Raw genomic sequence first — 25000 nt, 5'->3', positions numbered from 1 at the left:
ACCAATCATAACTGAGAAATGTTTTCATGTATATTATTAAGGGGGAAAAAGTTAGGGACTTTGAAAATCTACAGTTTGGGGTGACCGTTTAATACAGTGCCACGTAATACTGGTTCGACTGTACACAAATCTCAGAAAATCATAGAGAGGTACTTAGGTATTGTGTGATATTCATAACATCATCCCACTTTCTAAATCCCAGATTCAGACGAAAGAACGCCTCTGGCATTATCACCAGTCTAAGGTGCTAAGGAATTTAAACGAGCTAAGCTGTTCAGTAGTTGTGAACAGAAAGGACGTTTTCAAATTTCCATGTTTGGCTGCACCACATGTGAAAATTAATAAACTCTTCAATTTTTTATTTTCGGTTTTTAAACCAGGTGTCGTAAAACAAAATCAAAGAAATCACGTTAGCCAATAAGGGTTTAAATCGACCACGCGTAATTGGAAATTTCTAATGTATTTAGGAACTATTATCAGGACGACTGGCTGCACATGTGAGCGTTTCTTTCAACTCCTCTTCTGGCCTACCATTTTTCTCGCGACCCGCACGCGCGTGCTGCTCTTCGTTGGCTCGTAAACGCACGTTCAGCAGTGATTCGTTGCACAATCACGCTGGCTACGAACTAGCGGACTTCATACTACACTATGCAGCAACTGTTCCAGGTAATTCTTATCAACAGTTTTTGCACATAGTTCAATGCCTGTAACACAATTAAACCTCAAAAATAGTTTGAAAAAGTTAGAACGCAAGAAACGACAGAGGTAATTATTGCCAGTTGCCCGAGAATATGCTTTCCGCTTCCGTTCTCGGGACACCGTGGCTGTTAACTATTCATTTCGGATGTCTTCTACTTTCGAATATTCGAATGGTTCATTACTTTCGTGATAATACCGTAGTCACGGTTCGCTTTAAGGGTGGAGTCATTGTATGTTAACATTTCCTCTGTTCTGAGCCCTGTTAGATGTCAGCCAAGCTTCTTTCCGATTTTATGGCACTTCATTGTAGAACAGGTTTCTTTCAGTTTCCTTAGAAAACACAATGGCCACGTTTTGCATTCAATTAGTTACGGCTACTTTATAAGATAATTGGAACATCCAGTGTTTTTAAGATAGATGAATGTCTAGACACTGAGTCGTGAATTCCGTAAATTTTTAATCGTGTCCGTATATTCTCGCTTTGATGAAACTTTCCGCAAGCACAAAAAGAGGAGAAACAATGTTTCATCGACCAAACGAACGATAACTTTGAAAAGGAAGAAGTCTGTTTGAGTTTCTTTTAAGTGAATAAACAAAAGACGAAAATAGGAAATTATGTATTCAACTGCAAATAAAGTTCGCAGCTGTCTAATTCAATTGGTGGTATGATAGATATGTGACATCCACATGACACGATTAAGACTATGGAATAGATTAAAATGTCACAGGAATGTCACGCGTCAGTCGCTTAGCGATTTCGAAACAGATAAGGGGCGCTAAAGGATAGAGTTGTTAGTAGTACTGGTCTCAACGGAAAAATCTTTGCCACAATTCCAAGCCATTATAGAAACGTGTGCTGACTATCAAATGCTGTCATGTCATCGCCTAAGCGGGAGAGTCGTTAAAGGCGGAGTTACAGCGGTCATTCAGCGGTCGATGATGTCATAACAGCAGACGAACAAACGAGTCATTTTACAGTGGCTTTCAGTTGGTTGCGACAAGTCGCGGAAAACACTGCCTTCTACTTCGGCTTGGCGCCATGGACGAGACAGATCTACAAGGAGACGTCAATTCGCTCGAAAAGAATCAAAAGAGAAAACGCATTCTGGATGATAAAGGTAAAACTATCGAATCTGCCTAGTTAATTTTGCTGTATTTGTATTATTCAAAGTCAGGTCGGGTTGCACGCGGTCAAAACTCGCGCTGTTTGTGTTTTCGTCGCTAGCTCGAGTCGCAGCCGACCCGATCGTTCAGCGAAATTTATCCAAATCCCCAGTCAAATAGCAGATAGACTCTCTGTAAATGCGTCGTATTTCACTTAAATCTGCAGTCAGAGCCGTGAGCGAGTTTACTGGCGGTAGTGACCAGTTGCCTATCATGTCATCAACAAAGACAAAATATACGGAACGTTCAAAGCTAAAATCATGTGACGATAATGACGGCGTTTTGTAACTCATATGATTGTAATAACTAGAAATTAATTGTGATCTTTCTAGTAATTTTCTGCGCTGTTTCGATCTTAAAATGTTAGAAAGCGCAAAATTTGATTGATATGTCCTTTCCTAATATGTTCTACTGCATCAAAAATTGCAATTTTGTCGCGTTGTGGTACCCAGTCGTTACCAGCGGACAATGAGGGACAATTGATTTTTTCCGATGCGATAAAATCTTTGAAATGCAGACCATTTTTTTCGAAATTGTCTTTACTTGAAAACGCATAACTTCGACCCAAAATCTAATTTCTATTTTTGTAGAGCAACTGACTATGGTCACCTTAGGAAATCGGTGTTGACAAAAATAGTTCGAGGTATCATTAGCATCAGTTTCCGGCTTTAAATGGATGATAATGTCAACATGGAGCCGGTTAGTTGTATGAGCTATTTCTTCTCCTGATAAACAGCGTTGATTTAGATTGGTATGTAAAACTTGAAAATTAACGGATAAAGTGAAATTTAAGTCATGGACTTGTTACGGATGCCCTCAGCCGGCTTAACTGTGTTACATTTCCAAAATATAGCACAACGCCTTATTTTGGTGACTGACATAATACAAGTAATCTGTTTTTCTTGTATTGTCAGGTAAAAAAGTTTTGGTTATTTATCACAGGCACAAATGTTTTTAACACCTTACTGTTTCGTTCCTCAGCTGTCTCAAAAACATTTTTGTCATCAAGATGTTTTGGCCGTCGATTTTCGCTTACGTTTGAAAAATTAACAATATCGCTCCCTATATGGAAACATTTGGTTGCCATCATTTGTTATCAGAAAAAAACAAGCTAACAGTTTCTTAGAACACCTCGTCAAATGTCGAATCTTCCAAGAGGTTACTCGCCGCTAGAGAAATTACTGGTTGTTTTTCTTTTTGTTGGTATATTTTTGGGTGACTGAAGGGGTATTTTTAGAGCAGTTCCTACTCTTCCTGTCTCTTTTAGTTGCAACCGGGGATCGCTTGCGTGTTGCGCGGAGTCTGGCTTTGTTTGCTTTGTGATTTGGAAAACAACAATTCTGTCAAACTCCGCCAGACAACCGCTTTTCCATTCAACAACACTGGCCAAAACAGAAAGCCTGCTCAAAAATTAATGTTATCTGAGTTACCTCCCACGCAACCCATTCCTAACTGAGTCGAAAACGACAAAAACCACCAGCTCACAACCCGGAAAAATGGAAAGGTCACTGTAAGAAAGATCTAATGATCGTACTGTTTTTTTTTTGTCTGATATTCAAGAAAAGTAGCATAGAATTAGCTATCCAAGCAGTGGGTAAAATGAAAATTTGTTTAAAGAAGAAAGTATATCTTTTTCCAATTTAGAGGTAATTTTTTTTCACGATGATCAGAATATTGCCGCTAAATAAAGCTGGTTGATAAGGTTCCACGGGTCAAGGCGGAACAACATGACACAACTGAAACAAATGTTGTTCCGTATTCTGTGTTCCTTTTCAGTCGTACTGAAACACTTTAACAAAAATCGGTTACCTTTCTAGTGTGACAGGAATTTTTGTGGTGGATTAGATAAATAAACGTATCACAGAACGAGCCGTTTCTCTTCATTGTTTTGTTGTTTGTGCGCGTTGAGTGAAAGATTGAATTAGCACTATTTTTTGGACTCCGTGAAAAACAAAAGATAATTGCGACAAAACTTGAATATGGAAATTGCTTCACCGTAGGAATAATTCGAAGCAGGAGAAACGATCGCAGTGTTAATCGACGCAAGCACATCATGAACCACAGTTTAGTTACCATGAATGTTACGAGACATATTCCATTTCACAAGCATTAATTTATGAATAAGAGGTAGTTTGAAAAAGGAGTCGTTCTAATCCCACTTTCAGTTTCATTGTTTGTGAAATAACCTCAAAGGTAATGATCTCACGAAAGCCAATTTAAGAAAAGTTCACAAGGTTAGACTTGTTCCTGTTGAAAACCGTTTCAGTTTCGAGTCTACGCAAATTTTTTTGTCTCCCAATCATGCAAGTTGATTTTGTAGGATATGATTTCTATGATCACTCTTAGCTATATTTTTTATACGGTTATTTTATCTATTCGTATTTCTGAAACCTAATAACTTTTTTCAGACAAATAGTTCGATTTATTCAAAATAAATACAACATGTTTTCGTTGTAGATTTTATTTCCTCTCTACGTCAAAAGGTTTAGTTTCACTTTCTTTCAGTTGGAGCCCTTGATTTATAATGATCGGATCAAATGTCTCCATTAGCTAATTTTCCCGCACAGATGTTGGCAGATGGATTAAACTTACAAATTCGAGCAAAAAGTCTTCTCCGAAGCATCTTTTCCTAAACTATAATGTGACAGGGTACGATTGAGATATAGTCTAGATCGTTTTGAAGTGATTTTTTAGCGAGAGGGTTACTGATCGCTATTTGTTTAGCTTACAGAAAGCTTCAAGGGTCCCAATTTTATTTTTATTATTATAATTTTTTTTACATAGTGATTTTAAGCACTTAACCAAGCGGCCCCTATCTCTCTAATGCCAAATCTCTTTATAACGTCCATTAACGCCTGCACAAGGATAAAAGTGCACTTGGCCCGGCCACCTTGTACAAGCTAGATTATCCTAGAGCCCTTTTTAGACTCAGGCGTACCTTTCTGTCTCCGTACTGCTATCAAGCTTAGGGGGTGACTTTTGTTTAGCAGCACCGCACTTTTATTTCTGTCTGGAAAATAATTTTTGAAGAGATATGAAAACGCAGCTAAAGACAGACCCTTATCTGACTTGCTTTCTGCTAGTCTTCAAGAAAACTACCTTCCTTTTCTTCTCTTATTTTTATTCCTTTACGCAATCGTTGTTGTTTGTGTCCTTTCCTCTATTTGATAACATATTTTTTCACACTATTTTTTCTCTGCGTCACTTCCTTAAATTCAACCTTGTGTTACTGTTTTTTTGTTGTTTAGGTCTTTCTTATTTGTTCATCAGAGTTGGTCAGTGCAGTTTTGCTTGCTTCACGTATCAAATCTTACGATGCTTCTTTGCTACCTCGTTCAAATTGTGACCGATTACTGCCTTCCGAGTTTCGCGGAAGTTCCTTTTAAAGAATTGCTGTGTTTTTCCTTAATTTCGTCACCACGTTTTTGTTCAAATAACACGGCATTGATAAGGAAAGAAACGTAATGTCTCCACATTTTTCGATTAATTTATTGAGTTATACAGAGGGAAGCAAAACGCTAGGAGGATTCGTAGTTGGATATTCCGAGGAAGTCCGAATACGGACAATACGAAGTAACACATAGCAAGCAATGGTTTTAATTTGACCGGGAATGGTAAATTCGATAGCGTTTTGTTTTTAGGATTTTTTCGCAGAATTTTTATTGTAAATGGTTTGAGAATGAGAAACCCTGTTTTCTGTAAAACCTCGTTTCTATCATTTTGCGATCAGTTACTTTAATCTAATGGAGATATTACCAGCTTTTCAGCGCATTATCATGCTAATACACTATAAAATGTTGATGTGTTACATTAAGGACTCTTAACATCCCAAAGGTGTTCATACCTGTGAACAAAATTGATCGATAAGGTCAGTTAAACAACGATAATACCTCTGATTTGTAAGGAAGGCTGCTATGATAATAATATAATTTTCACGAGCAGAAAAGAAACATTGAAAACTTTGAGACAATAGAGGTAAACAGTACCGAACTTTAATAACCATCTCTTTGATTTTTGTCGATGGCTATTGTAATAGCATGACACAATTTACACTAAAGGAAAAGAAATCATTAACATGGTTAAGCAAGGATGGATATCAGTAAAGTTCCATTTTCTATCTTTTCCTCGCTGACTCGTTTTCAAAGAGCAAAATACACCACAAGCTGCGGCAAGACAAAGGGTAGCTAAAATGTCTCTTTGGCAAAGAATAAAGGCTGATAGTTTCGAAAGAAACTGTTTGGGGCTGCGTCGGTGGGAGTAACGAGATAATTTGGATATATCAACAAAGTTGAAATGGTAAATTGGCCACCGTAACGATTACAAAAGCTGACGTTTCAAGCGTTAGCCCTTCGTCGGAGCGAATCACTCGCTCCGACGAAGGGCTAACGCTCGAAACGTCAGCTTTTGTAATCGTTACGGTGGCCAATGTACCATTTCAACTTTGTTGATATATCCTAATTATTTCTTTGGCAAAGAGGCTTAAATATCCTTTTCTGCCAGCAATTTTTTGTGGTTTAAGTGACACCTCTTCAGGCGCAAAAAGGTACCTTTTATCTTATAGAGATAAACAGTAGTGTAGAATAAGTGCTCAACACAAAGTTCTTTAGGTTCGAATGGTAATATTTTCGTTTAACTGCTTTATTTATCTTTCTAGTTACCAAGGCACATGGTAAGACTTTGGGTAAAACTGGCTCATTGTATCCATCATTAGTGAGGCAAACTCACTTTTTTTTCGACGTAGTAAAAGGCTGCAGACACTGATAACTTATTGAAAACAGCAGCAATATGTTCACAAACAAACTCCTTAATTTTTGGAAAATATTTATGAATATGTTTGGAACTTTGGACATGATTTCAAGACTGGAGTTTCCTATTTTTGTACTGTTGTTGTCGCTGATGTTTTTATCGTGGTCCCTTATTTAGAATTCAAAATAATAGCTGTAGTTGCGAGAATAAACACTTTCGTCAACAACAAAAAAGGGACGAATTCGAAAATAGCATCAAGAGTAAAGGTAAAAATTGACTAATTCAACTATAAGGGGTGTTAAAAATTACCCAAATGTCTTTTCGCGGAGCGGAAAGAGATAAGAAAGACTTTCTGGTTTCAGCGCTGCTGTTTATGCTCACTATTTCTGAAATTTGTGGGAAATACAATTCAAAGTTCTTTTAGCATTGCTGTTTATGCCCACTATTTCCGGCATTCGCGACCTTCCACCAATGGAAAGAAGACTGAGAAATTTTTACAGGTGAAGCCGCGAGTACTTCATTGACCAAAAACATCAGAACCCGCGATGAACATGAAAAATACAGATGTTACATTCCTGGGGCAAATTAAGAATCTTTGGCACTGTAAAAGAGAACAGACTTTATAAAACAACTTCTATTTTTTTTCAAACCATATCATGGATAAAACCATACACTAGGTGAGTGGCTGAGATGTTTATGCTATTCCAGTGAGGGATAGATAGTTCCTGTGCCGGTCCAAAACTTGTGCTTTCAAACAACTTACAATCCAGGGTCCAGTTGTTCGAAGGACGACTAGCGCTAACCCAGGGTTAAATTTTAACACAGGTTTCTATGTTTCTCGGTTGAAAAGCCGTTTTGGGATAATTTTTCTAATTCTTTTAAGAACATTGAATCATCAAATTGTAGACAAATAGAATTAAACTGAATTTTCTTCTAAAGCTTTAAGATCTGATATCATATTTCACTCTAACTGTGGGTTATCTTAAACCACCTTTGAATAACTCGGCCCAGAGTTTCAAAGTTCATAGGTAACGATCTAGTGTGCTAAATGTTGTAAAGATTATGCAGTGCAAATTCAGTGATGTTCAGTTGTTACATTGAAGGCGTTTCCAGAAACTTATGAGATTGGTGAAAAGTCTCTATTCGCTACTATCTTTGAGTAATGAAGTATTTTTTAACATTCTCTATGCACCTTGATAAGAAATGGATTTGGGGAACGGGATAATCACCGTCCACAAATTAAGTTTTATCTAAGGATACGCCAAACCCTTTTTAACTTTGATTTTGTCTGCAACGCCATGCCTTGCTTACAGTACATTAGGTGCCAAATCATTACGCATGAGCGTTGCATTTCATTGACTGAGGAAAAAATAGCAACTATAAAACACTAGAAGTGGTAGACTAAATTTCATCGCTACTTCAAGTACTGGAGACGTTGAAGATTTCTATTTCAAATTCAGATCGAACAAGCTTTTGTTACTGCAGTACTGCATGAGAATTAATTGCTGTTTAAATGTACATTCAGCTTATGCCTTTAGACACCGCATTGAATCACTCTCATCAGCGACCATCCCTGATTTATTTATCTATTAATTTGTTCGTTTACTTATCTATTTATTCACTTCATTTTTAAATACCATCCCGACAGAATGACTCACTGACGGACGGGCGGACGAACTGATTGGAAGAGACAGGAAGATTGACCCATGCAGGCTTACTGATACAATAACGGAATAAGTTACTGACCGACTAACCAGTCAAAGGGTTGAATAATTGACCAACTGACTGACTGACTAAATAACTGACTGACTGACCAATAGACTGAATTCGAATGACTAAATGACTGTTTGACCAACTGACTGACTGACTAAATAACTGACTGACTGACCAACAGACTGACTGTCTAAATGTCTGTTTGACCAACTGACTGACTGACCAACAGACCAACTGACTAAATGACTGTCTAACCAACTGACTATCTAACCAACTGACTGACTGACTAAACGACTGTGTGACTGACTGACTGACTGATGGAAGGACTGGCTTACTGACGGAAGGCCTGTTTAAGTGACTGAGTGTGTTTCTGGCTGACAAACCTCGTGAATGGATGATTGACTGAATGAAAGAGTAGCCAGCTAACCGAGTCACTGGATGTTTGCCTGACCGAGTGGCTCTGGCCTTTTCTGTTTTCTCAAGATTGCTGCATTTTTCCACGACTGCTTTTTAAGAAAATTTACATTCTATTTGGTGCAAAATGTTTCGCACCAATTTAATTTTCGTCTCTCTTTGTGTCCAATTATCATCCTAAATCGAGATCATGTGTCTTTGGAACGTTTCTTGTGAGAATGTCCCTTGGTTTTTTCAATATTGATAATGAAACTTTGCTCCGCACCATTTTTTCCTCCTCCTCATGTTTGGAGCGATATTTGATCGTTTTTCAGTTTACGCCCGTATGCTTCAATTTTTAGGTATATTTGAAAAATAGTAAAACTTCGTTCTCACTAGCAATTTGAAATATATCACTTGCATTAGAAAACGGCTGAATGGCGCTTGACAAATTCAATTCTGCTTTTAGCTGTTTTGCGACACCGTAGTTGTTACTTTCTCTTATTTAAAGTTTGTATATGAGCACGATCCTTCGCAGTAAAGCACTATTTGAGCAATAGTGAAAATCAGACCTGAAAAAAATTTCAGGCCTGTACGGGATTCGAACCACTGACCTCTGCGATACTAGTGCAGCGCTCTACCAATTGAGCTAACAAGCCAACTGGGAGCAGGCCATCAAATTAATTCGATATAAACCCGTAGATGATAAATCAAACAACAACAAACATATGAAACAATGTAAGAAGTATGCGTGCGCATCCTGCAAGGAGATACGGGAATAACCTTTCATTATTGTTAGAGACAAAAACACGCCTTGATACTTAAACTCTGTAAAAGCTTTTCCTTTATCGACAAGATGGTCACTCTCTTGGGAATGTCACCCGAAACTTGTTTAAGTGTGTTTCGTGATAAGGCTGTCAAATAGCTGTTTCTAAAAGTACAGCACTTCAGGTGCGGGCAGAGCAAGGTTTTACGCAGGATCTTAATGGTACATTACTGTAGTTCTCGTGCATAAACAACTCATTTCATGATCAGATGATCAGTTATCATGCTGTTATCTTAAACCAAGATGTCAAGAGAAAGAGGTTCTTTCTTGCACTTCGGAGATCGAGAGTTTTCGCGTTGGTTTAATTTTACGTGGGAAGGTATGGTAATATGAAGGTTATTTTATATTTTCCGCTTATACTGTCTAATAAGCTGTATTTTAAAGCTCTTTACTTCTGATAAGTCCAGCTGGGAAATTTTTTTGATTTTATTTTTTGTCCCGCTTTGACTAGAAGAAGGTCACAATAATCATAGATTTGTGCATCGACACCGCATACGGTAGTATCGTCCTATGACCCAGCTCGTATTCAAGTTTTATTTACATACAGCTTTTTAATATTTTTTATCCTGTAACATCCTCGTCACTTCCTTTTACCTCTAAAGTAGAAAATTTTTCTTGGTTGCCCTCTTTATAAAGTCTGTTTTCTAATTCGCAGAAGAACGATTCAAAACGTAAGGTAACTCTCTAAAAGTTTCGTTTTCATATTACCCTTTTGCCGATTCCATTCATATTTGCGTCCTAACTGCTTATCCACTAAAGAGGACATTTCGTTCTTGGTTTTCTTCTTCACGAAGTCTATTCGCTGCAAAAGGCTCCTAAACATAAGGCAACTATTCAAAGTTTCCTTTTATTTTACCAATAATCGATGCGTCGTCATAGTTTCCCTACACGCTTGCCTAACTGTCCTTTCATCCTGAAATTTTGATTCTCTTCTTGCATTCGAAAGTCTCCTCCTGTTAATTAGGGAAGAAGTTTTTTGTGTTGTCTCCAGCGTGGGACAAGGAAAAGTTTCTCAGTCCTCGGGAGGAATTGAACCTCAAACCTTTGCCTTACTTGCCCTGATCTTCTACCATTAAGCCACAGAGATTCTACGATGAGCCAGGCTATTTCTAGATTTTATTGCCCATAAGGACTCAGAATATTAATTGGTTCTTTGTTTCACAAGGCGAATAACAATCTTACTCTATTCTACAAACCGAGCAAAAAACTTCGCCATCCTCCTTATTCTATCATTTAATTCATTTTTTTTCCAGCTTGTGAAGTGTGCGGTGATCGTTCCACTGGGAAACATTATGGAGTGTACTCGTGCGATGGGTGCAGTGGCTTCTACAAGAGAACGTCCCGACGAGCGGAGCCCTGGCTGTGCAAGGGCCAGGGACATTGTCCGGTGGATAAGAGCAGTCGCAATGACTGTAAAGCTTGTCGGCTCAAGAAATGTGTCGAGATTGGCATGAATTTAGACGGTGAGTTAAGAGTAATTTATTGTCCGTTTGCAGAGAGACGAATGGTGTGTTGTTTGATCAAACGACATTTGCAATGAGTATATTTATAATTCCACCAAACGTTTGGGCAGATTATGTTCGTCTCCCCTCTCCTAGTGCCTGTCATCTTTCATTTTCCATTGCCAAATGCCTCGCTTTGAGACGTCTCTAAAAGCTCAGTAGTTTTCGTTACTGACTTGAGATTGGGAATCGAGTGAAGGTTTTCAGAGGTAACAGAGTTTTACCCGAGTCTCTGAAATTCGTAGAGAAGGATTAAAAATATCAAAATGTGATGTCGCGAATGCCACTTTTTTTGAGTGACTAACGACCCAAAGTTGAAGATAACCCCTCCACCTCGAATAGCTTGCTCAGAAACCTCTTTCGATCGAGACAGCTGCTATCTTTGCCAAATACCGAATGAAAAAAGTGCTGTACCTGTTTTCGCTTAAATAGTCCTAGACAATTATATTGTTGTTAAGGAACTTAGATTTGTGCACTTTTCATTTGCGTGTTACGCGAAGCTATAAATATGTTTACTATTGAGAAATTTTCCATTTGAGCGGAATTTAATTGTGATTTTCTGGCTATTGATTCCGTTCATACAAATTATGAAATTTCCACTCATTTAAATCGCTGGCATTTGATAGATTTACATATTACGTTTTTAGCAGATTCAGGCTCATTTTGGCTGGAAGAATGAATAAGTTTACCAATGAATCATTCACTGTGGTTGAATCAAACCTTACTGTTGCCATTATGAGTGAGTGTTAATGCACACACTTAATGTCTCAGATCTCTCTTCAGAGCACGGTTTACTTCAATCACTCTTCGCTTTTTTGTAATTAGTGCTATTCACTTATTTTTCGGTTTCATTAGTGAAAGGCTGGTTACAGCTGTTCCCAAGTTTTGTTTAAGTGGCACGGAAAGTGTGAAATATGAAACTACAGAAGATACAGAATGAACACGTTCATCTTATCTTTACTTCAAGAAAAGAGGAAAAACGGAGTTTCACTTGTTTGAAGCTTAATGTAATGAATTGACACATTTTACCCACGGTTTCGTTACGTAGAGGGGAGTTTTAGGCTTCGAATCGAAGCAAAATCAATGTAAAAAGAAACGTTTATTAAATACTTTAATTATGGGCCTTGTGTTGAGCCGATTTCAAGATGACTTTCAGTTTCTTGAGCGTCACAGATTAGCACGCAAGAGAAGGCGTCGCGAGAAATTTCCTATTCTATAAAAGCACAATTTGCAGCAGGGATTGGGATTTTAAGACGTCGTGGATATGGTCTTGATAGCCATTCGATTTTAATGAGTTATGTTGTAATTACGGTTTTTCGTTTCCCCTCAAACTATTCAAAAGTGAATGTTGTGCTTTTAGACAAAGTTTATTGTAAGATGATACTTGAAGGGCAGGACCGTTTATGGAAGAGGTTGGAACCCTATACTTTCTAAACCACCTTGCACAAAATTTCCCGTACACCGACATCCGACACGTTAGAGACCACAATACCGATCTGCTCCTTTATAAACAATGTGTCGTCTTGTTTGATCGCTACCTACTGTATTAAGCTCTGCACATGTGTATTGAGCACTGTTCAACGGTATCGGCTACTAGCTCACATGTGTATATCTATATAAATGTGAGGTAGTAGCCGATACCGTTGAATATAGGAAGTCTGCGTTTCGATTTTCCCTATTACAGTGCTCGATACATAAAAGTAGAGCGCAATATATGTTGAGATAGAAAAATACACCGACTACGCTTTCATCCCTACGAGCCTGTTTCGCGATTGCTCACTCATTAGGGATTTATTCACTGATGAATGAGCAATCCCGAAACAGGCTTTTAGGGATGAAAGCGTAGTCGTATTTTTCTATCTCAACATATATCAAATAAACGTAATGAACTTGTGTCCTCATGTCGCCACAGAAACAAAGCGTTGCTGCGTAATAACTGAACAACGCATTTCAATTTACCGCCACGCTTCTTATGCAGATTTGTATACCTGCAGAATATATAAATGATGGTTACGCACATTTGTATACCTGCAGAATATATAAACGATGGTTATGCACATTTGTATACCTGCAGAATATATAAATGATGGTTATGCACATTTGTATACCTGCAGAATATATAAACGATGGTTATGCACATTTGTATACCTGCAGAATATATAAATGACGGTTATGCACATTTGTATACCTGCAGAATATATAAACGATGGTTATGCACATTTGTATACCTGCAGAATATATAAATGATGGTTATGCACATTTGTATACCTGCAGAATATATAAACGATGGTTATGCACATTTGTATACCTGCAGAATATATAAATGATGGTTATGCACATTTGTATACCTGCAGAATATATAAACGATGGTTATGCACATTTGTATACCTGCAGAATATGTAAATGATGGTTATGCACATTTGTATACCTGCAGAAAATATAAATGATGGTTACGCACATTTGTATACCTGCAGAATATATAAACGATGGTTATGCACATTTGTATACCTGCAGAATATATAAACGATGGTTACGCAGTGTTTCTGTACAAGCAAGATATCATTCCCGAAGTACTTTAAACTTCGTCGACCTTTAGTTATTCAGCCTTTTTTCTATGTTCTTAATTAGCAGTTCTTCATAATATTTCCTAAACTGTGATGTTTTTCTTCCTTATCAAACTAACATTTGTATAGTTGGTGTTTTGAATATCTACTTATCCCATTGGAAGAGACGTCGATTTGATCGATTTTTAAACTATAGTTTATTAAGTTTTTAGTCAAAATACTACTACAACAAAAGACAAAGAATATACGTGACATTGTTACAGATATGAAAACGATCAAGAAAAGAAAGAAGCACCATGAGAAAATGAACAATACGTACAATTCTGGTTGCCCGCTCTTCTGCCTTAGCGTCACGAGGCTTCTACTTTCATACCGTTAAAAGGTCCCGCTGGGGTTAATCAACTAAACGTTTTCGCAGGGGTATAATAACGTGCGATATGAAAAGCATGGGGAGTTAGCTCTTCATCAGAGCAATTTGAGTGATATTTTATGGTTGACTCCACACTGGGGGGCTAATTTTTCTCGTTACAACAAACGATTAAAATATCTCGACTGGGAACTTATGTCTTGATTATTAACGAAGGACTTGTGTCCTTCACAGGTGTGTACCGCCGTTCAAGGTTGAGTGAAGAACTAATTCAATCACCTCCTTTAGATGGTTCAGCAGTCAATGCACATAGTGACATGCGCACTGAGGCGTCACCATCGCCGGAAGCTCTTGGTGAGTTACTTGATCGTTGTTGTCAACGAAATAGTCTCCATGCATATGATATTCTGTGTTGTGGAGTGAAGAAATTTTTCTCAAGTTGATTTTCCGCATTTTTCGCAGATGAAAACTGTCACTTCCTCAAACTGAGTTTTGAATTTAAACTTGAATCCCCCGTTATGCATGCTCTTGATAACCCCTTCATCCTCTACGAACTTTGATGCATACACACTCTTAAGTAGAGGCGAGATTTGACTTACGTTTAAAAACACTATGCACCAGGAAATGGAAGAATGGACCGCAGAATCTGATCATGTAAATCGGTTTCAAATTAGTTCTTGTCTAATGCAACGAAACCTTTATTCAAAGTATCTTTGTCCCTACTTTTTTACGTTCAAAGCTTACCTGTTGGTTTTAGGTTTTCCTGTTGCGACTTCACAAATAAGGCTTGCTCAAATAAAAACAGTGATGGTCAAAACAGAAGAGCAGCCGCATCAACAACACCAGCAGCTTACGGAACAGCAAAAAGTTACAGAAGAACGGCAACATACCACTGAAGATATTCAAAAAGCACCTTCCAGTCCGAAATCTTACGACGAAAGACGAGACGACGAAATAGTCGCTCGGCAGCCAAACGGAAATCCTTCGGAAAATAATAACCACTACAACCCAATCCATCGTGCTTCTCCTTACACTACCCCACTAACGTGTTCACCCATCCCTAGTCCTGTCAGGGTGTCGTTGACAGTACAGGGGAGTGGCACAAACATCCGTCCTGGTTTATCCTCCACACCACTCTCTTCGCAAAGATTCCATCCTCCTATATCGTCCATTCATCAGAACGGACACCAGGGTTCAACCACCTCCTATCCTAAGCTGCCTAACGGAGAAGCTGCCATCAACAGCCATCGGTTGACCTCCACGGCTCTTGTGTCCTTCAGGAACGTCCAAAGGCACTTAAAGCCTTCGCAGATAAGCCTACCAGAACTCCATCAGGCGGTGGAACCTCTTTCGTTTCACACTTCTGAGCCTCTCCACGATGCCGCTGTGCGTCTTCTGTCGGTGTCACTGAAGTTTGGTCGCAGACTTCCTTGCTTCAGGCGCCTGCCTTTTCGTGACCAAGTTATCCTTTTAGAAGAAGGGTGGAAAGAAATGTTGCTTCTGGATTCAGTTTTCTGGATGCTGTCACCAGGGGGTGCCATTGAGGCAGAAAGCAATCAGCGACGTGAACAAGAATTTAAAAACATGCAAGAGGCTCTTACGCCTTTGAAATCACTCAAGTTGGACAGCTCTGAATACGCATGTCTCAAGGCTGTCATCCTCTTCAGGACAAGTAAGTTAGCGATTCGCAAGCTTGTTGGTGGTGGGGTTGGGAGGGGGGATGCTATCTCATCTAGACCGTAGAATAATATCAATTATTACATCGCGCTCCCGCTCGGGATTGCCCGCATTGATCTCGCGCATGAAAAAAATTAGAATTAGAACTAAGTTCGTAATTCTTGGAAAATTTCGGGAATGGAAACGTAAAAAGTGGCAAAAGGTAGTCAAAACAAAGAAAACAGAAACGACTCTCGTGCGTTTGTTGTGCTACAAACACAGTTGGCTTTCTTTCCCGGCTCTGGAGGTGAACAAGTCATTCTTAATTCTTGATAAAGCGAAATCTTTTGCAATATAATAAATCCTATATTAGCCAAGCTTGTTTGGTCAAGATGGCTGGATATTAGCCTCGTTTTTTTCTCGCATTTTTATGGACCTCGACTTCGTCTCGGTCCATAAAAATGCAAAAAAAGAGCTCGGCCAATATCCAGCCATCTTGAGCAAACAAGCTTGGTAAATAACGGGTATATATTCCTGTCGTTTAAAATTCTCAATGACTTGCTTGCGAATGAGTGATATTTACACGGATAAAAGTAAATTCTCTACAAGGCATCCTGTGATCAACTCCTCTCTTAAAATAAACTTTTTTTACTGCACAAGGAGTCAACCAAAAATAAACAACACAAACAAACGGATAATGGTAGTAATAAAGAAAACCTCGAGTGTCAGTAAACGTATACATGTTCTTAACTGAAGGTTTTTCCGTTGAAAGTTTTGATGTGGGCGGGTCCATCAAAGGAATAATTGGCAGGAAAGGGATTTATGACAAGGGGCTTTAAGCTGCTGCGTGGTAGAATTCAACAGTACTAAGTACAAAAAAATTACATATGATGTAACACTGAAGGCTGCAATTCAGGGAGAAGATCATCTGAATCATCATCGTCATCTGAAGATTATGGGAACAGACTTGATTTGAGTGTGGGCGAGAAAGCTATATATAGATTTTCTATTTCAACCTGAAGTATTCATATTTGGAATTCTGAGACATAAATTTATATCCTGGAACATTCATGTACATCCCGCCAAATCAGAGCCAGTCGCGTGGATTGCTTTCTTCTTACATACAGAAGTTCTATCTTAGCCTGTGCAAGCGCACAGTCAATGGATACGAGCAGAATATCGGAAGAGCAAAGATACTTGGTATATTTCAGAGGATAGAGCGCTCCTCGTTTGTTTCAAATCGACATTCGCGCCATTTTTCGCCCGCCCGCTGTTTGCTTTTTGCCCCCTCCCCCTGCCATCAGCTTAGCTCAGGGGTAGTTTTGAGATTGGTAGTTTTTCCGCAATTAGTATTCCCATATTCCTTAATTGCATTTTTTGAGAACTCTAATTTTGTGTTTCTCGTCAGATACTCAGGGTCTGAAAGCAGCAGATCAAGTCGAAGAACTTCAAGACGAAGCTCAGCTTATACTTGCAGATTACATTTGGTCCAGACTCCCAGCTCAACCCGCTCGCTTTGGTAAAATACTACTAAGCGTGGCTGCGCTGCGCAGTCTCGCCGAGAAACCAATTGAACACTTGTTTTTTAGCTCTATTCCCGCCAAAGACATGTTTGAATCCATATTATCACAAGTGATAAGTTCTAACTGAATATTTACAGCGGAAATGAACCTCCTCTTCTTCTGATAAAGGCTAAGAGCTTTCCTTGCCTAATTTTAAGGCTAACTGGTTTTTATATCTCAGTAAAGTAATTTATCTTGAATTTTCTTGTTGTAAATAAGGCATCTAGGTGAGATCCTTCAGAAACCTCCGAGCTTTCAATTATATAATCAAGATTACAGGAATCAAAGGTTCTGTCTCAATATCGTTCTTGCGGTTGAGTTTCAGGAAAGGATATTGTTCTCTTATCTTATTGTGAGAAATAAAGGAATAATTTTTCACCATGTGAACGGTGACAGCTCGAAACATAATGCATTCGACTCTTTCGTCAAAAGTGAAACAACCATAACGTAACGAACAGCCATCGCGTAACGAAGGGCGCGATGGCTGTCATGAAACTGTGCTCAAGCAAACCTTATTTCAAAAGGTGCTTCGAACTCTTGGCCGGGGTAAGGGAATAAGAACCTTGTATATTAGATTTGCTCCACAATATTTGATAAAGAGAGGAGACCACCTGCCTTTTCCAACTTTTCATCATAAAATCGCTTTAGAACGTTTGTATTTTCTATGGCATTTACTTTTTTACTGAAACAATTGTTTCTACCATCAGTTCAAGAGACTTTCATCCTTTTGTAAATAAACTTTGCACCATTGTTTATTGAAGGTTCATCCTCGATGACAAGCACAAATTTGCAAACAAAATTCAGTGCGACAGTTATAAGATTATTAAAAGACACGAAATGTTATGTCATATTACCCTCACAACCCTTTAAAATATTTGGACGACATCCTATGCTACAGGAATGCATTACACCCCTGAGTGTACCTAACGGGGATTTTTTCACCCTGAGAGTCGAAGCACCAGCCGAAAGCTACTCTTACATAAGATCAGTGATCTCACGCTAGATGTCTCCTTGTTGCACTTAAACATCAAATTAAAATACGTAAAATCCTATGTCTGATAAATATGGTTCAGCACGAACCAGCAAGATTTGACCAAACAGATGAATTGAGGGCTTGCTGGGCACGGTCTTGCGAATGATGGATTAAAAATCATACCAAATTTTTGTCGTGTTTGACACGTATCTATTTAGTTTAGCAAAAAAGCAACAGTTCAAAGGACGGGCTATGAAATGAACTAAGCAATAGCGCATCTGAAAAGGCTTTGGACGAACTAAACGAGTGCTGCCCAAACAATAGACTCCCACCCCATCCAGGCTAAAGCGAGGCCATGCTAATCTGTCCAGGAAATCCCAGGATCCTCTTCCCCCACCACTCTGGGAAGTTTCTTGATCAATTGGATAACCAGGTCAAGTCTGCTGGAAATGACAGTCGATGACAAGCTTACCTGGCTCCCGCATGTATTGGAGCTCAAGAAAATATTTGCTAATAAGTTAAACTTAGTCAAGAAATCAAGATTCTTTCTGACTTTTGTTTGCCTCGATCTCTATTTTGAATTAGTAAGCCTGTTATGGGAGCTTTAGGCGGAAACTGAGATTACTAGATAGTTTAAAGAATTTGACTTTCAACATTCGCTTCCACATACACCCTCAGATCAGATTATATTTATACACAATACCTATAAAGTTAAACCCTCGAAATACTTGAAATATTAATTTTATCTTTCTGGAGATGTCTGTTTATCTTAGGTTTAGACAAATTGTAAACTTTCATAAGTCCATTAGCACGTTAGATCCTTCAATAAACCGAACCCACAAGTTTTAAAGCTACGAAAAGTATCGTTTTAAAATAAAGAAAGACTTACAAAGGTGATTATCAGGTTACATTTGGATTGTACAAGCAAATGTAAATAGTAAATATGATGTGTCCTTCACCCATTCCTCAGATTAATCTCTCATACTTCTCAGTCTTTCTGGCTCCCAGAACGATCAAAACCACGCCCATTATGACAAAGATGCCGCCAATCACAGGCAAAGCCACGAAAAGACCGCACAAGCATCGCAAGCTTCCCAATACCTGAGAAAATAATTGAATGTCACACAGGCGTTGGTCCGATAGGCACCCTAGGCGAACACTGACAGAAATAAAGGAATCATCTTAGATAACGTAGCGAGGATTTCTCATAGAGAAAGGGAACATGGTGAAAATTAAGTGCACATGTATTTACGTCCAAAGCTTCGATCCTCAGTTTCATGTCTTTATTTCAAAATCTTATTTTATCACCAGTAAGAATATCTTATGTTAAAAGGACTTTTCCCGAAACACAGACAATAAACTCAACAGCTTTTCTAAAGAGTGCTCCATGGCTCACAGGAGGGTTTGAACTGCGCTAGTGCAGTATACTTACCTTTGAACGGAACTCCTTCGCAGTCACTGCATCAATGCTTGCTTCTGTTTCCGTCCACAATATTGGTATCAGTTTGTCTGTAAAGCTCACATTTTTAGTTTCTGGGTAATATGGTGACAGTGATGAATTAGGGATGATTTTTCCGTTCAACTGAAAGCGAAGCTTAAGCTGCATTGCAATTCCGGATATTGGCTCGATACTAAACTGTAAAAGGAAAAAAAGGACCTTGTAAGATTTCTCTAACTTGACTGGTTGTATCAGAGTTGTCATCTCCTCCCTCTCACAGCAAATGCTGACGTTTCTGTTTCTCACCTTACAGCCTCCATCAAGAGGGGTGGGTAGGCGTGGTATAAGAATTGATTGAGAAGTTCTGAAATGAAAGGACCTCTTCAAGGAACGTTATTTTTCTTTCAAAGAGTTAAGAGCTTCGGCTACACAGTGTATGTTTAGCTTCATCGCGTGAGGTGTAGATATTTATACTCACATAAGATCCGTATTTTTGTACGTCGGGCGCAGGAAATCCTAAGTCCTCGAACAAGGGCTCTTCCCCGTAAAGGAATCCTGGGAGGCTAGCGTAGATGGGACCTTTCAAAAACCGGCTCACATCAAAAATACCTTTGGTAAACACGGTCATATTATTCACCTCAACTGCAGACTCACTTATAACGTATCTGTTCATCGGAATGCCAGCTATTGTGACATCTCTGTCGTAAGTGATGGGAACAGCCATGCGAAATGATGATACGAAATATTCGTATTTCTTAGCCGATGGAGTGTTGTTCGCGGAGCAAGCTTTCAAGTGTTTGGCCCCCGGATATCGATATCCATAGCCTCGGACCTTCAGCTGATCAGAAGATGCATTTGGGTAGAAGTCCTTGTTAACTTGACTTTTACCATTTATTGCTGAAAACGTGAACGAAATAGGATGCACGCGTTCAGTGATTGGTCGGTACCCATGATCAACCAGAGAGCAGAAGCAAAGCTAATGTCATCTAATATTTTTTCTTTCTTTTTCAACACTACAATCAGTTCTGAAAATGTGCTCCAAGTAGCTTAACAGGAGCTGTTTAAAATCAAGAAAGTGTTTTCCCATGTCTGCAGCTAGTATTTGGTGGTTCCTTTGCGTTTAAAGGTATTAAGCTAGCTTGGCTAAGAAAATCAAGACACTGATACGTTTCATTTAAACATCAAGACACTGATACGTTTAGTAGGAATTGTCACAAGTTTACCTGCATAACTGAATCGTTCGTCTGATTCACACGTGTACAATGTGGAGTTTTTTCCCGCTAATTTCGCTTCCTTCTCGCTAATATCCGAGTTTATTGGGCCTGGTACATCTACCCCGGATGGATGGCCTGGTAAAGGTAGTTTCATCACGTAGCCATGAGATAATTCATCCTGGCTTCTAGTTGTTGTGAGCCCGCAGTTATTGTCATCGAGATACCAAAGCACATACTTGGACAACTCTTTTATGAATTCTCCCACAGCTCTAAACTTAATTGATGGACTTGAGCAAGAAAAGCATAGTACAGGGAAACATGCACCCTTGTTTGGGCACAGTATGTTTCTTACGGACCAAACCGCCGCAAGGTTCAGGCCTTTTTGCAAGGCAAAGAGGTTCAAAGCAAGACCGCAGTCTTCGGTCACTTTTCCACTTAGGCATCTTTTCAGAAGCGTTAGATTATCAAATGGTCCAAATTTGGAAGGATCCATCAATGCGCCGTATAAACCGTTCATTTCCGTAATCGTATAATTTTTTCGCAAGGGGGCGAATTTAGGAACCGTACTGAGCCAAGAACCAAACGCCGGATAATATGGAGATTTCAGAGGGAGCTGATTCCGCGTTTTCCCCATTTCAAGCAGAAGAGAGGTCTTGTTTAGATGCGTTGTTGCTCTGAGTCTTTGAAACAGAATGTTCATTACCATCGGAATAAAAGCAAAGCTAAATTCCCAAGCTGATCCAACTCTTTTCATTACACCAAGGTAACCAACATTTAAGATCGTTAGCTGAACAAGAACGAAAGAAAAAGAGACAAGATTTACAACTATAATTAACAATAATAAAGTCATCTACAATAGAGGTTACTCAAGTTACTGATGATCGCTACCAACTTTGTTAGTGATTTACTTCTATCCTCAAGATGAGAATACCTGCACCTAACTAAGAGTGCTGGGAGGAGAATCAGATATACAGGAAACTCATCATGGTTAAAAGCGATCATATATGAAAACACGAAGATCAACGTAAACGTAATGTACAGCGGATAGACAAGTTATATTTCTGCTATTATGACACACTAAGGCAGCCTGTAAAAACTGATAATCATATCGAAAACCAAAACTTAGAGATGCTTACATACACAACATACCTATCTTGACAATTATTACGGCCATACGCAGGTGAAAAACCTCTTGCAGGCTTTTTAATTTCTTTTCATTCTTTTTAGTTTTCCAACAAATAGTCACCTGCACCGTCTCTTTAGGTCAACACTTTGCCTTGACAATCACTTACGATTTCCAGCCACGTATTACAGTACCTTAAATGAAGTTCCTTCATAATGTGATTGTAATAACCACAAACATTGTAGACAACAAACCTTATCGCTTTCGCGGCATGTTGGACATTCTTTCTCAGTAAGTGTTTTATTAAATTTGGCTTGCTGAAACGACTTGCTTGTAATTGTTCCTTTTCCAAACTTCACGTCAATTTCTTTCGTTGTCATACTGTAGACGTAAGGACCCCTTTCGCTGAGCTGAAAAATTATTGGATAGAAATCTTTGTAAGTTCGATAATGCAGATTAAATAGCGTTCCATTTAGGGCCGTGAAAAGAGACAGACAGATACGCAAGGTTTCGCATATCACTCTTCATACCCCAAAGCTAGAAAGCTTGACAGGGTTTTTTTTTTCCATTTATTAGATATCAAGTGCGATACAATGCTTGTATTCTGAATGGCCGGCCTATTTGTACTTTTTCAACTTTTGAATTCCAAAATTTACAATGAATCTTTATGAATAGCAGAGTTGTGATAAAACTATTGGAAGGCTCACACCAGAATTTTGTCTGTTTCCACTTACATCAAGAGGTCATGCTTATCGTTTTAAAACTTTTTCTCTCAGTATTTCTCTCCTTTGTTTGGTCACTTAGCAGTCCTAGCTTAAGCGTACACGTATTCGCACTTTATAGATAACGTTTGTCCTGTTGTTGTTGTTTTTACGTACCTGTGGTTTTTCTCTTCCATAAAGAAATCCCTTTTTGTTTGTGATATTCCAATAGTAAACTCTTGTTACAAAGTGGCTCGGTTTCTCCTATACGATGAATCATCGTTAGTAGAGGAAGATTAGTTCAGGGAAGATGCGAACGTTCCATTTATATGAACGGAAGGCAATGCAAATAACGAGTTGGCTAATACTGAGAAAGCTTAATAAACAAATGAATAGCAATCATGCGCTCATATTCTCGCTCACCCGCGGAATTGTTAAGTAGAATGTTCCACCCAGTTCTTCAAATTTCTGCCCGCCCTTTTCTGACAAAAACTTCCATTTCCAAACCCGTTTATGGAGCTGGCGTATAATATCCATCCCTGTTTTCGAACTCTGTTTGTGTTAGTGAAAACATTTCCTTCGGAGCTCTTTAAAATCGTACTCAATTTATTCTAGACTGATCGATATGAAATTTTCCCCAGAGGCAACGTTGTAGTGTAATTTTAAGCTTCTTATAGTTCTGTTACAAACAATAATAAAACTGGGAAGGTCAGTGAGTGGTTTAGTAGTAATATTCATCCGACAATTCAGCTCGAACAATACAATTGGTTAAATGCTCTCTCTCGTTGTCTCTCTCTGTTATTCAGCACGGGGATTTTAAACATCAAGTACGTTTATGTCCTCTGGAGGTTTATAACTTTTTTTATGTTAGCCTTGTTTCCAAATCAAAACGGCTAAAAAATTATACTATTTATGCTGATCAATTCGTCAGAACCTTAACAGGATTTTAGGTTTTCAGGAATTCCTAGCCATCACTTGCTGAAAAAAATAAAAATTAACAGCCATGTTACGCTTCATTACGCCGTCAAGATCAATTAATTAAAAAGCTATCATTTTCAACCCTCCACCGGAATATGAAGCAACTTAACTGATAAGATCAATTTAATTATAATTGGTTTTCAATTATTTAATTATAATTGGTTTTGCCAGAAACTCAGTTGATAACGTATATTGGCCACTGTAGAGAGTTCGTTGAGCTAACGTTTGGAGTGTTCTCCCCCTCTTTACGCTCGCCGAATTACATTATCAATGCAGTTTATAAAACCAAATTATTATCCAACTACATTCCGTAGAGTACAAATAACGCTATAGACGAGTACAAATATCACGCGATATTTGTACTCTAGAGAACCAGTTAGACAGGTTTTGTCGCATCGCGCAAGCGAAGAATTGGATTGAAGTTAGAAAAAAAACAATGGTGGACAATTTGAATCATATTTCTCACGACGAAGAGTCGGAAGGGCTGGCAAATATAGATCCAAGTTTATTAGGTGAATCTAACAAAGGAAAACAGCGAGATAACCAGGAAATTTCTTGATGTATTAAAGAAAATAGAAACAGCAGCTTCGACAACGCGCCATTCCCGATCCACTTCGCATACTTCTGTCACGCACTCTCCGTAAATCAATATCCGCGAAATTCGCCCGCACTGAGATAACAGTTTGGCGTGTTGGATAAGAAATAACTTATTAGACATTTTGTTGTGTGGCATCGCTAAGAATTTTTATTCGTTATTTGTATTTTGACGAGCCCGTAGGGCTCGTCAAAATACGACAAAACTTGTAAAAATATTCAGTGGTACTATACAACAAAACGTCTAATAAGATATATTTATCCTAGAACACCTTCCACCAGCATAGCACCATAGTTTCTTCAGAAACGTAACCCCCTTTAGCTACAGGTAAACAATTCGCGTGATCTGCGCCGTGAAAGTTGGTCACGTTTCGTTCCTCATAAGTCGAAAAGGAAGTTTGGAAAGATTAATTTCCATAACAATAAGCTACATGAACTAGTAGGAAACTAAAAGTGCTGAATCGTTTGAAAAGCAAACAATTAAATAGGATGCAAGTGACTGAGTCAATAAATTGTCATCTCGAAAGCGCCATTATTTTGTTAATCAGTTTCGTTCCTGTGCTCTTAAAACACTGCTGTAAATTAAAACATTTTACCTTTTAAATCATTCTTTTCTTAGCCGGAAATTCTGAGTTTAATTAATTTTGAGATCTAGCTCATGATCAGAAAAAAACGAAGCTGCAACCGTGTCAATTTTATGACAGTGTTCACTTACAATGATAATCCATTTCTTATGAACGTTTTTTTTACGAGAGCTTCGAAACAAGAATCTAACAGAGGTGGCTTG

At 38.6% G+C, this 25000-nt stretch overlaps 2 protein-coding genes across 4 annotated transcripts in view; one reads left to right on the top strand and one right to left on the bottom strand.

Annotated features, from left to right (window-relative positions):
* Positions 1-550: 550 nt before the first annotated feature.
* LOC111338072 (photoreceptor-specific nuclear receptor) lies at positions 551-17575 on the top strand. 3 transcript variants are annotated; one of them, XM_022944481.2, is made up of 6 exons: positions 551-666; positions 1538-1817; positions 10795-11004; positions 14209-14328; positions 14732-15646; positions 17039-17575. In XM_022944481.2, the coding sequence occupies exons 2-6, from the start codon at positions 1739-1741 to the stop codon at positions 17278-17280; spliced, it is 1566 nt and encodes a 521-aa protein (XP_022800216.2). In that variant the 5' UTR covers positions 551-666; positions 1538-1738; the 3' UTR covers positions 17281-17575. The 3 variants fall into 3 exon arrangements, with proteins under 3 accessions (XP_022800216.2, XP_022800215.2, XP_022800217.2); XM_022944480.2 differs by lacking the exon at positions 551-666 and having other exon boundaries at positions 1452-1817; XM_022944482.2 differs by lacking the exons at positions 551-666; positions 1538-1817 and adding an exon at positions 9456-9860.
* A 342-nt stretch (positions 17576-17917) lies between these two features.
* The window catches only part of LOC111338071 (uncharacterized), an 8411-nt gene continuing 1328 nt past the window's right edge, over positions 17918-25000 (bottom strand). The window contains exons 2-7 of the mRNA XM_022944478.2: positions 22819-22905; positions 22195-22350; positions 20827-21604; positions 20082-20500; positions 19598-19801; positions 17918-19266 (exon numbers count right to left, since the gene is read on the bottom strand). Coding sequence (XP_022800213.2) covers positions 19132-19266; positions 19598-19801; positions 20082-20500; positions 20827-21604; positions 22195-22350; positions 22819-22905 — 1779 coding nt within the window. The 3' untranslated portion in view covers positions 17918-19131. The remainder of the gene's footprint in view (positions 19267-19597; positions 19802-20081; positions 20501-20826; positions 21605-22194; positions 22351-22818; positions 22906-25000) is intronic.

Source organism: Stylophora pistillata, chromosome 6, assembly GCF_964205215.1.
Source record: "Stylophora pistillata chromosome 6, jaStyPist1.2, whole genome shotgun sequence".
NCBI classification, from domain to species: Eukaryota; Metazoa; Cnidaria; class Anthozoa; order Scleractinia; family Pocilloporidae; genus Stylophora; species Stylophora pistillata.
This window is presented reverse-complemented; position numbering and strand designations above follow the sequence as displayed.